The following is a 12,732-nucleotide window of genomic DNA, read 5'->3' as shown; positions in this document are numbered from 1 at the left end:
CTATACCCTGGCCTTACCCAGCTCTAGAAGCCATGGGCCTTTGACTTGTCCCTGGTTGCGATCATGACAGTGTCCTCGAATATGCTGTTGGAGCTACTGGGACTGATGGAGCGACAGTTCCCATGAGTGGAACCTCAATCGAGTCTGTACCAACCATAAACCCACCCATATTCCCACAACCCCAAGCATTTATCCTGTTAATTCTTCTGACACAAAGGTCAATATAGCATGGCCAGTCAACCCAACCCACGCATCTTTGGACTGTGAGAGGAAACTGGAGCACCCAGAGGAAGCCCACGCAGACATGGTGAGAATGTGCAAACTCCACACAGACAATGACCCAAGCCAGGAATCGAACCCAGGTCCCTGGCACTGTGAGGCAGCAGTGCTAACCACTGTGCCAGCCATTCATCATTCATTTCATTATCAAATGTTTTGAAATGCTTAATTTTAAGTAGTGGTATCTTGGCACAAGGGCAGAAGCCCTCACAGAGCAGTAAAATTGGATGAGCTCTGGCCATTGAAGTGAAATAGGGATAAGGATACTTCCTCTGAGAGAAAGCAAGAACATGTAATGGATGCAGGCTATTCCAGTGAGCAGAGTAAAAGTGAATGTCCTCTATTAAAATTGTGGGGGGAGGAATCAAATCAAAAAATGGTTGTGCGTTGTTTCCAGTGAGGAAATCTGTGTCTTTCTCTCCAATCAGCTAGTTTACTTTCCAGATATTAGGACATACTGCCCCCAAAAAATCAAGGGATGTATTTCACGTGGGCATACGGTAGGGGGGTGGGGAGGGGTAGGGGGGACGGTGATGGTGGTGGTGCCTGAAACACATTGGCAAAACCCAGCTGTACCCGATCTGAACCTGAATAACCCTCCCTCCTGCCCATCCCACCACAGAAGTCTCGGGGCGCCCCTCCCCATCCCCTGATAGGAGTGGGCATTTCTTTACCTCTTCCCCCACCCCCACAATCATCAACATCTTCTCCCCCCAATGTTTCTCAGTCATCGGCCTCTTCCTACCATCCCCCCGAGTTGCAGCCAGCACCACGGCCCAATGGCCATCGCCAGAACCTCCTGCTCCTTGCTCCACCCCCAAACTAGAACAAAGTTTCCTCAGAAAATCTGATGAGGGGGAAAGTCCTGGGGAAAGTGTTCGCCAATGATAGGCTGATATAAAACTGAGCTTTCTGCACTCCCATGGCATGTTTTGAACCACTCCCCCGGCAAGGGCTGGTAAAATCGGAACGCAGAAACCCACTGGCACAAATCACGCTCTCTGGATTTGGAGCACGTGCCATCCTTCCCGCAGACGGACAGTGTGAGCTCAAAATCACCCCCATAAGAACTTGTGTATACCAGTCAGGACCTACCTTCCTCGAGAGCCAAGGCCAGTGAAAGTACTCATTAGTTACACTCTCCAGAATCCAAATTTTTCTTTCATCCATTCGTGGGGCATGGACACCCCTGGCTGGCCAGCATTATATGTAGCCAGATGAGGTAAGGACGGCAGATTTCCTTCCCTAAAGGACATTAGTGAACCAGATGGGTTTTTCCGACAATCAGCAATAGTTTTATGGTCTTCAATAGATTCTTGATTCTAGCTATGTTTTATTGAATCCAAATTCCACCATCTACCATGGTGGGATTCGAACATGGGTCCCCAGAACATTAGCTGAGTTTCCAGATTAATAATCTAGCGATAACACCACTGGGCCATCACATTATATTCATTTGGTGCAATGAATCACATTGAAATGCTACATTTTGTTTGTTCTGATTCAACTAAATTTATAGGATGAGAGTGGGGTGGTGGGGGGGGTGCAGTGCAGTTAGTATTTCCGTTATATTAACGGAAGGCTTGATGAGATGACATTGAAGTCTGCCGATGCTATTTCTCTGGGTTTCTGCCAAAGTTATGGTGGAAGATTAGTAGGATCCCTGCAGAAATCTCGGCTGACAATGTTTATTGTTGGACGGAAGCCAAAACGAACAACTTGAAAAAATTAGAAGCCAGTTCCATGCTGAGCATCAAACTACCTCCAATTTGACACCGTCACCCGTGTGGCTCACGCAGGAAGTGGAAGTATCACACTGGCGCTGTAATGAGCATGATTCAGAGCAGATTGTCCGTGTTCTGCCGAGGAAAAGCACCCAAAGAGCCACATGACACACTGGCAGCAGCCACAGAGTTTGTTTCAGACTGCTATTATTTAAAGACTGGTTGCTAAGAAAACAAGATGTCCGCCCCACATAACACCATTTTGAAACAACAAAAAGGGGAGCATGCTGGGACAGAACAGGACATGTAATCGAACCACTGAGGCATCTTCTCAGGTTGTCAGTAATGACCTACGTCTGCTGTGTGGTAGTTGGTGTCTTGATAGTGATACAACAGGTATCCATCACATCAGAAGCATTTTTAAGCGCCAACTGTAAAATTTGGTCGGAGGCATGATGGACAAGACTGGTCTGTTTTGGGCAATAATAGGAAGCAAGCATTTGGAATTAATCAGCCATTATCCATCCCTCTTGATCTGAATTGCATTGTCCTCAATGCAAAAATCTGGAGAGATTTATTACAGACAATGGATTCAATATCATCAGTGTTAAACCATTGCCCAAAAGTCAAACCTGCTGCCCATAGATCTGTGAGAGCTCAGGTTCAACATTAGGGTGGCTTAAGACTGCAAAAGGTTTATGCCAGTTTTCCTTTATTGATTTGATTTGATTTATTATTGTTACATGTACCAAAATGCAGTGAAAGGTATTGTTTTGAGTGCAGTAATCATACTATACATACGTTCATCAGGGTAGCGGAATAGAGTGCAGAATGTAGTGTCGCAGCTACAGAGAAGGTGCAGAGAGGATCAGCTCAGTATAAGACTCTTCTGTTCAAAAGTCTGGCAAAAGCGGGAAAGAAGCAGGTCTTGAACCTGTTGGTATGTGTTTTCAAGCTTGACTTATATTCCACCTTGTTCAGTACATTGGAAAATTCCAATTTTCTATACTTCTGGATGAGTACATGGGATTTATTGGGATTGAGGGTTATAGATAGGCCTGGTGGGTAGGGATATGATCGGCGCAACTTGTGGGCTGAACGGCCTGTTTGCGCGGTAGTGTTCTATGTTCTATGGTGCTTTTGACACTATGGGCATTGAATTAATCTCAAGTGTTAAACACTGGGAAGTCATTTCATGGCTTTGTGCCAGAAAAATTTCCACATCTGCCCTGATTTATGGGTGTGAGAGCTACATCCAGTCTTGTTATCGATCTCCAGCCAGCTTTACCGCCTATTGTGACAAGAAGAACCATTGCACAGCCCCACCTACAGTTATCATCTTCTACTGCATGTCTCATCTTTCAGCTGAATTCCCAACCCAGCAAGAGCAAAAGGGCTCATTCTGTCCCATATGTTCACTTGCCAGCTTTCCATAGCTGAGCTGTAAAAGAAGTCCGCTATGTTCATTAGTACGAGCAGCTTTTACCAACTGCTGATGTTAGGATTTCCCGTTATCTTCCACCTATGGGGGGAGAGGCAGTGGCCTAATGGTATTATCACTGGACTATTAATCCAGAAACTCAGCTAATGTTCTGAGGATCCGGATTCGAATCCCGCCATGGCAGACGCTCGAATTTGAATTTGATTTTAAAAAATCTGGAATTAAGAATCTACCGATGACCATGAAACCATTGTCAATTGTCAGGAAAACCCACCTGGTTGTCAAGTGTCCTTTAGGGAAGGAAATCTGCCTGGCTACATGTGTCTCCAGAGCCACAACAATGTGGTTCATTCTCAACTGCCCTTGGGCCACTAGGGATGGGCAATAAATCCTATAAATGATTTAAAAAAACACTCAAAATTAGATTGTTCTTGCAAAGAGAAGTTATTGCTCAGTTTCCAAATTCATTAACCTAATAACAAATGCAAAACCAGTGTAATTGTGCAACATAGTAGATTGTAGCTGTATTTTTTCTTTGCATTCCTCCTTGTGTTTACAAAAGGTAACCTGGTGCAGTGAAAATGGGTTTATCACAATAAATAAGCATTTTGAATAAGGATATCCAATACTGCACTCGTGATCAACCCAATTTTAGATCACTGAGCTTAACTTGAAAACAAAATTATACTGAGCTATTTACAAGTTTCATTGGCATGCATGTGTCAGTTTCTCAATTACTTTTATTTCATAAAAAGTTTTGCACGCCTCTCTTAAAAGCAAAACCTTGCTTAATTTGAAGGCTGTCCATGAATGGGTACAATTGATAGAAACTCATCATGTTCATTGGGGGTGGCGGGGGGGGCTAGTGGGCGGACGGTGGGTGTAGGATCTATTCATTGCTTCAGAATAGACTTAGACACAACTGGTTCGAAGCAGGAACTTCCTTATTAAGCATCCGTTCGAATTTAGCATTTACAGAAAGTGAAAGAGATTAATTTACTGGTAAGAGAGAGAGAGAATATGGACTTGATTCAAACACAACTGAACTGAAAACATATAAATGTTACCACAATATGACTAAATACTCACCTTGTGTTATGAAATTACTGGTACAGATGGTATCTTAGTGGCATTAACAATTGGCAGCTGCATGACCATGAAAGCTTGTTTACCTTATGAGACAGCTTGTTTAGGCAAAACTTTGCTTGCCTTGTACTTGCGAAGAACGTTGCCAATTTCTAAGATAAAAATCCAGAATTCCAAGCTAAATTTTAAAATGTGGCCAGGTTAGCTTAAGTTAGCTTTAAAGCATAGCACGATTACTTACATTAGGCAGAAATACCTCAAAACAACGCCTTTTAACTGAAGCAAACCATAGTTGGATCCCTCAGGGGTGGATGGCCAGCTTCTGGCAAAACTATTTTTTAAGCATCAAATATCACAGAAATATGATTTACATTTGGCATAACATGCATTGAAAATTTCCCAATCTCCAGTGCTAGTTTGGCAGATTTCACCTACAGTTTGCTGATCTGTTTAGACCTACCGGTACCCTGCCTCACATTCGTCACTCATTGATATAGTGCGTTACCCATTTCATCATTTGCCCTGTTCCACACTTGGGAAAGAGCCTCCAGAGAATGTATGGAGAGATGCTGCTTGTTGTTATGATAAACCCGAATGGTAAGTGCCAGGCTACCCAAATCCCAAAGGGAAACTTGAACAAGCTGTCACAACCATTTTGTGATTTGCACTTTATGAGAAGGTATGTGAAGTCAGGAGAAAGAAGTTCAAACCACTTGTGAAGATTTTAAAAACTACATTTAAACTTTTATTAAAAGAAAATAAATTCACACAATTACATTTACAGAGTTCACAGAAAATCTCTACCATGCAGAGGGAGGCCATTTGGCCTTTTGAGTTTGCACTGACTCTCCGACAGAGTATCTTACCCAGGCCCACTCCCTGCCCTATCTCTCTGCAATCCCATACATTTATCCCACTAATCCCCCTAACTTACACACTTTTGCACTCTAAGGGACAATTTAGCATGGCCAATCCAGCTAGCCTGCACAAGTTTGGACTGTGGGAGGAAACCAGTGAACCCAAAAGAAATGCAGGCAAACATTGGGGAAAATGTTCAAACTCCACACAGACACAAGACTAGAAATGCAGTGCAAATTAGCAGATAGTGAAGAAATCCAGCATGTAGCCTCATGCTGAAACCCAGGGTCTTTCGATCTTTAATCTAACGCTCTCCTAACTGAGCCATTTAGGCTTATTTTTACAAACATTTCCCAAAACGATTTCTATTTCGAATCTCTACAGTGCAGAAGGAGGCTATTCAGCCCATCAAGCCTGCACCAACAACAATCCCACCCAGGCCCTATCCCTGTAACCCCACGTATTTACCCTGCTAATTTCCCATAACACTAAGGGTCAATTTAGCATGATTAATAAACCTAACCTGCACATCTTTGGAGTGTGGCAGGAAATCGGAGCACCGGAAGAAACCCACGCAGACATGGAGAGAATGTGCACAAACGGTCACCCAAGGCCAGAATTGAACCTAGGTCCCTAACACTGTGAGGCAGCTGTGCTAACCACTCTGCCACCGTGCCACCCTAAATTAATTTAAATAAAGCTGCCCATCCATTTCAGGCAGCAGTCGACATAGATTTTAATGTAAACAATTCCAGTAATGTTACCCACAAATCCATTATTGCTATAAGGAAAATCTTACGCAGACTTTCCTTCTTCTCTTATCCAATACCAAGAAGCCATAGCTTGTCTCAAAAACTTTGCAGACAAAAGCATATTTCTTGGAGAGTGGTAGCAGCTGGTTTCTCACTGGTCCGCTTCCAACACACACTGTTTTTGGATCTGATAACTACATTTACTGATACAGTTTACCAACCTCTCTTTAACGATTTTTTTTCTCTCTTTCATCTTTTACTCAATTGTTCTGTGTTTTCTTAGACATTACCTTTCTCAGAATTTACAGATCTTTCATGTTATATATGGCCAATACTTTTTCTGTAAGAGTAAACTTACCACTTTGCTCTGTCCATTTACGGTCAACGTCAATGGCTTATGCTCCTCTTAAAATACAATTGTAAGCTTCAAGTCACTTCCCTTACCTTCCTAATGTAAATTTCCATTCGTGCTGTCCACTCGTACTACATCTTGTCTTTGCTCATTTCCATTTTAAACAACTTGCCTTCATGGCTAACCCTCCCCTTGATGTTCTGAACTCCGCAATCGAGTGTCTTCAATTTATTAATATTATTCACAGTAATTGGAGCGCAGAAGAATGAGGGGAGACTTGATAGAGGTATACAAGATTTTGATGGGTATAGATAGAGTGAATGCAAGCCGGTTTTTTCCACTGAGGCTAGAGGAGAAAAGAAACAGAGGGCGTGGGTTAAGGGTGAAAGGAGAAAAGTTTAAAGGGAATATTAGGGAGTGTGGAATGAGCTGCCGGATAAAGTGATAAATGCGGGATCACTTTTAACATTTAGGAAAAACTTGGACAGGTTCATGGATGAGAGGGGTGTGGAGGGATATGGTCCAAGTGCAGGTCAGTGGGTTTAGGCAAAAAATGGTTCGGCACAGACAAGAAGGGCCAAAAGGCCTGTTTCTGAGCTGTAATTTTCTATGGTTCTAATCACACAGAGGTAAGGGAAAAGGCAAGGAAAAGGCACTAACTCATGACACATGGGGCAGTACGGTGGCACAGTGGTTAGCACTGCTGCCTCACAGCGCCAGGGACTCGGGTTCAATTCCAGCCTCGGGTCACTTTCTGTGTGGAGTTTGCACATTCTCCCTGTGTCTGCTTGGGTTTCCTCCAGGTGCTCTGGTTTCCTCTCACTGTCCAAGGATGTGCGGATTAGGTGGATTGGCCATTGGCAATTTGATTCTTAGTCAGGGGGACTAGCTAGGGTACATGCATGGGGTTATGGAGATAGGGCCTGGGTGGGATTGGGGTTGATGCAGACTCGATGGGCTGAATGGCCTCATTCCACTCTGTAGGGATTCTAGAATTACATGATGCTCATTCGAAGACCGGGTGCAGATGCAGCGAGCCAAATTACCACCTTCTACGCCATTGCAATTCTGTGATTCCGTGACACACAAGCCTGTTTCACAGTACACTACAGTGATACTGGGAAAATATTGAAATATGTAACATTTCATCCCAATGTACTGTTTTAGAGTTTCAGATTCTCGTTACATAATGGATCCAGCTTATTAATTCTTGGTTTTGTTTGTGTTTTTCACCAACAGGGCGAAAGCAAAAAAAGGTGTGAATATTGTCACTGTAAAACCCAGCATTCCAAGCTTGTGGGAAGTTAAACAGGAGATGGGAAATGGTGGGAAACATTCCATCGCTACGGTTGTTTGTCGGAAAAGACCTGGTGCTTCAACTGGCAGGTAGGAGACCACGAGTAACTTGAATCGTATCACATAACTGCATGGCATCAAGTGACGGTTGTGTGAATCAGGGTCATTCTATTCTACTGAATGTTATGTACCAGAACTTTATTTGGGATATTCTCAATAGATTACTTAATATTTTGACATAAGCCTGCATTTTTAAGTGATAGGAACAGAAAATGCTGGGAAAAAGCAGCCGGTCTTTGTGTGGAGAGAGATTTTAGGTCTTTTATTTGATCAAGGAAAAGTTGGAGATGTGATGGATTTACAGAGGCAAAGAAAATGGGGAGGGGAAGGAGAGAAGGGCAGAAGGTGAAGGCAGTGACTGAATGACGAGGGACGATAATGCAAGGCAAAAATGCAGAGATACTGAGACGAAGATGTCGGGTAGGACTTATAGAGTGAATGGTAGGACCCTGGGGAGTGTTGAGGATCAGAGGGACTGAGGAGTATAAGTACATGATTTGCTGAAAGTGGTATCACAGTTTGACAGAATGGTGAAGAAGGTGTTTAGCACACTGGCCTTCATCCGTCAGGGCATTGAGTACAGGATTCGGGACAATGTGTTGCAGTTGTATAAGTCGTTGGTGAGGCCGCATTTGGAGTATTGTGGACAGTTTTGGTTAGCCTGTTATAGGAAAGACATTGATAAACTGGAAAGGGTGCAAAGAAGATTTCCAAGGATGCTGCCAGGACTAATGGGCCTGAGTTAAAGGCAGAGGTTGACCAGGCTAGGACTTTATTCCTTAGACATAGGAGAATGAGGAGTGACCTTACTGAGGTCTATAAAATCATGGACGCATAGATAAGGACGAACAGATATAGTCTTTTTCCCAGGAAAGGGGAATTGAAAACTGGAGGGCATAGGTTTAAGGTGAGAGGGGAAAGATTCAAAAGGGAACTATTTTACGCAGAGGGTGGTGTGTATATGGAATGAGCTGCCAGAGGCAAGTTGTGGCAGGTTCAATAGCAACATTTAAAAAGCATTTGGATAAGTACATGGATGAGAAAGGATGAGAGGGATATCAGCCAAATGCAGACAATTGGGACTAGCTGGGAGGGCTCCATGGTCGACATGGACCTGTTGGGTTAAAGGTCTGTTTCTGTGTTGTATTGTTCTATGACTCTTTGTGTCTAGAGGTGTAAACGGATAGTACAGAATTATCGCCAATAGTTGCTACGCAGAAACAAAACAAATGGAAGCAGAGGTTAGGATCTGAAATTGTTGAACTGTAAAGTACCTCCTGGTAATTGGAAGATGAGGTGCTGTTCGCTGAGCTGAGCTTCACTGGAATAATAGCAGACCAAGGATCGAGAGGTCGGCAAAGTGGTGGTGGAGTGAAGAATTAAAATGACAGCTCAAAATCTGAAATAAAGGAGGTAATCTTGTTGGCTGATGCCCTTTAACATTTTCTAAATAATTCTACTTCTGTTTTGACAATTCATTCAGTGCCCTGAGTTAAAGGAGTTGGTTGACCCAATGAGTCTGAGCACTGTTCATTCAGTGGGCTTTAAGTCCACCACAGACCAATTGGCAGTCTCTGCTGTAATAATTCTAAACAGAACCAGCGTTCTTAATGGGGTGAACTTAATAGCAATAAATCCAGAGCACAAAGCTGCCTAAAATACAACGCAACCCGTCAGACCTCACTCAGGAAAGAAATCAGGACGGATATTGGTGATAATAACTGAATTTCCTTGGCAGGAGACTGAAACAGAAATGGTTGTCCCTTTAAGGTATTGTTTGGGGGATGTGGTAGGGTTTGAGTATGAAGAGTTGCAGTGTTTCCAACCTATGATGTATCTGACTAGGTAGTGCTTGATATTATAGCATAGTGCAAAAGCAGAGTTCTGTTCCACAGCCCATACGTCAATAGACACAGACTTTATTTCCTACTTTCTGTGAGTTTGCAGTGGTATTGGCTCGGTGACTGGACTGTGTGACGTGGCACCTCGGTAATGCATGGTCTGCAGCTGAAGTACTTCAGATATTAGACCTGGTTAACAGACTTACACCAAATTCTTTTGAAGTCTAGCGTAATTTATTGATGTGTCGGTATGTGCTTCCAGTCTAGTGCAAATCTGCCCATAATTTGTATTTAAATCCTTCCCTCTTTAATTTTGCCGTCTTAAATTTTAACTTAAAATTGTTGTCACTCGAGTTCCAGGCCACAGTGTTAATTAGCTTCATTTGTAGTGTCTTTGTGTGTCTTAATAACCCACCTAGATCAAAAAAAAATAGTGTTAATAACGCTAAGCTACTGTGACAGGTGTAATTTCCTTGATTTGCAAGACATGTGCAGAAGTGAAGGCTTTAATCATATTACCCAAAGCATTTTGCAGGCAGCTTTTAAAAATGCCAGTCCTGTTATCAAAGGAGATTTGTGTGGTAGTTTTAAGTAGCAAACAAGATTTCCTTCTGAGTATTATGTCAAGCCAGCAGGGAACGTTTTTAATTATTTTTTTTCAAAATTTCTGGGTAGCTTATATGTAATCCAGTGCCACATTTCCCTGACTTTCACCACTTTGCGCACTGTCTTTATATCTCATCGCATTATGTTAAATCATGAAAATTGCAAAATTTCTGTATTGTGAATAGAACACGCTGCAGCTGTGGGAAGCTTTTAGTGACAGAGATTCTGTTGATGCACTGCATAGGGAATATATTTCAATTCTATCTTGTGGTATTATCAGTAATTTTACATGGTTCTCGCTATAAATGCTTGGGCTTGTGCTTAAGGAATGTGACTGGGAAGTTATTAGTTTTTAAATGCAGTGAGCAGAACCTGAAGATGGTGTTAACTTGGAATCACCGTGTAAAAACGTGGGGGCCAAAATGTTACCAGCAGGATTTGCCCACCTCTCTGAAGTGAATGGGGATTTTTTTGCTCAACACCACATTCTGCCTATAAAGCTTACGTATATGTTAGACATGTATGTTAGTCTGAATAGAACCAATAGGATTGCTAGAACTCCAAATATTTCTTCCCCAACAAATTCTGATTGACTTTGATGTCAGTTAAATGCTTCAGAGCATTTTGAAGGCAGTTAAATGATGATGTTGCTTGAGTGTTTTTGATAGCAGTTAAGAACTAATGATGTCAGTTGATCAGGACTTGGGATGTCAAATGATGGCTGAATGAGCGCTTTTGAGTGCAAATGATGTAAAATGTAAAGAACATTATGTCCCTTGTGCACACAGTTAGTGAACATTAAAAAAAACTGAGATAATAGCAAAATACCGCAGATGCTGGAAATCTGAAATAAAAACAGAAAGGTCGGAATCTCCAAACCTGCTGAGTTTATCCAGCATTTTCTGTTTCTTTCTTTTCGAAAATTCTGGCACCTGGTTATTGTATAAACTATTTATATTGGAAAGAAATAGAAGCTCCAGACAGAATTATATTCCTGACCAGATGACCATTTTGCAAACTGTTTTTACACTCCATTGAAGTCGGGCAGGTTAGGTTAAAATTAGGACTTATTCCGGCTGAAAAGCCACTGGCAACAGTTTGGAAAAATAACACAAAGTGAAAGCATTTAGAGTTGTATTGATTGCTAGCTGGCTGCAACCACATACATGCTGCTGAAGTGTCACATTGATGGCGAGTGAAATCATGAATTGATCTCCACGCTTTGTGGATCTCGCTCCTTCCAGCAAAGATGTCACTGCAATAACCCCCTCCTGGGTAAAGCTCTTTGTTGTCCAGAGACTTGGCTGATTGTGTGCACTCAACATCAGAGATACATGAAGAGGATTTATTCTATATTGTGACTTGTAAACACTATGATAATTTCCTATTTTTCCTCTTTGACAACTGACAAGTGAGGTGGCATGGTGGCACAGTGGTTAGCACTACTGCCTCACAACGCCAAGGACCCGGGTTCAATTTCCAGCCTCGGGTCGCTGTCTGTGTGGAATTTGTACATTCTCCCCGTGTCTGGGTGGGTTTACTCCGGGTGCTCAGCTTTCCTCCCACAGTCCAAAGATGTGCGGGTTAGGTTGTTGGCCATGCTAAATTGCCCCTTAGTGTTAAGGGGATTGGCAGGGTAAATACATGGAGTTAGGGGGTTAGAGCCTGGATGTGACTGTTGTCAGTGCAAACCAAATGGGGCCGAATGGCTGCCTTCAGCACTGCAGGGATTCTATAATTGAGGCTCACTGTGATATATCAACAAAAAGCAAGCTCTGATAAATAAGCTTTTTTAGCTTGAGAAAGGGGTTTACATTTCAAAGTAAAATAATTGCATTTTAATAGCCTCCAGTAATTTTCAATTTTTTGTTGCCATGTGATGTTTGTAACAGCCCTCCTCATGTGATATCAGAATTCTGAGGCAGTGTAATTCCATATTTATCGAGAAGGCATTAATACACTTGCAGAAGGGACATCTAATTAGTGAATTAATTTCAACATAGATAGCTATGAGGTTATAATTTGGTACAAGAAATAAAGAGGTCACGCACTGTTTGAAGCGTAATGAGGTGGAGGAGCACTGGGATCAACACATCACGAAAAAGGGGATGCAGTTTAATCAGGCTCTTTTGAAAAACAAACAATGCACGGAGGTTCTTTCTGAGACACTTTCTAATGCGGGGTAGGAGAATGACTTGGGACCCTCAGGAGATGCTTGTTCATACTCTTTTTTGCATCCCTACCCTTCCTATGTCCCTCATCATTTTGCACACCTCGATCATTTCCCTCCTCAGCCTTCTCTGCTCTAAGGAGAACAACCCCAGCATAGCCAGTCCCTCTCTTCATAGCTGAAACGCTCCAACCCAGGCAATATCCTATAGAGTCTCCTCCTATGCACCCTTTCCAGTGCGGTCACACCCTTCCTGTTGTATGGCAA

The 12,732-nt window shown here is 42.6% G+C and overlaps 1 protein-coding gene across 1 annotated transcript in view; it reads left to right on the top strand.

The window, feature by feature from the left end:
* Positions 1 to 12,732, top strand: part of LOC145355894 (transmembrane protein 132C-like) — a 928,035-nt gene that overhangs the window by 408,991 nt on the left and 506,312 nt on the right. Inside the window, exon 3 of the mRNA XM_080208358.1 lies at positions 7,732 to 7,878. Within this exon, the coding sequence (XP_080064484.1) occupies positions 7,732 to 7,878 (147 nt within the window). The remainder of the gene's footprint in view (positions 1 to 7,731; positions 7,879 to 12,732) is intronic.

This window comes from Carcharhinus amblyrhynchos, chromosome 20, assembly GCF_965287045.1.
Source record: "Carcharhinus amblyrhynchos chromosome 20, sCarAmb.v2.hapA, whole genome shotgun sequence".
Classification (NCBI taxonomy): Eukaryota; Metazoa; Chordata; class Chondrichthyes; order Carcharhiniformes; family Carcharhinidae; genus Carcharhinus; species Carcharhinus amblyrhynchos.
This window is presented reverse-complemented; position numbering and strand designations above follow the sequence as displayed.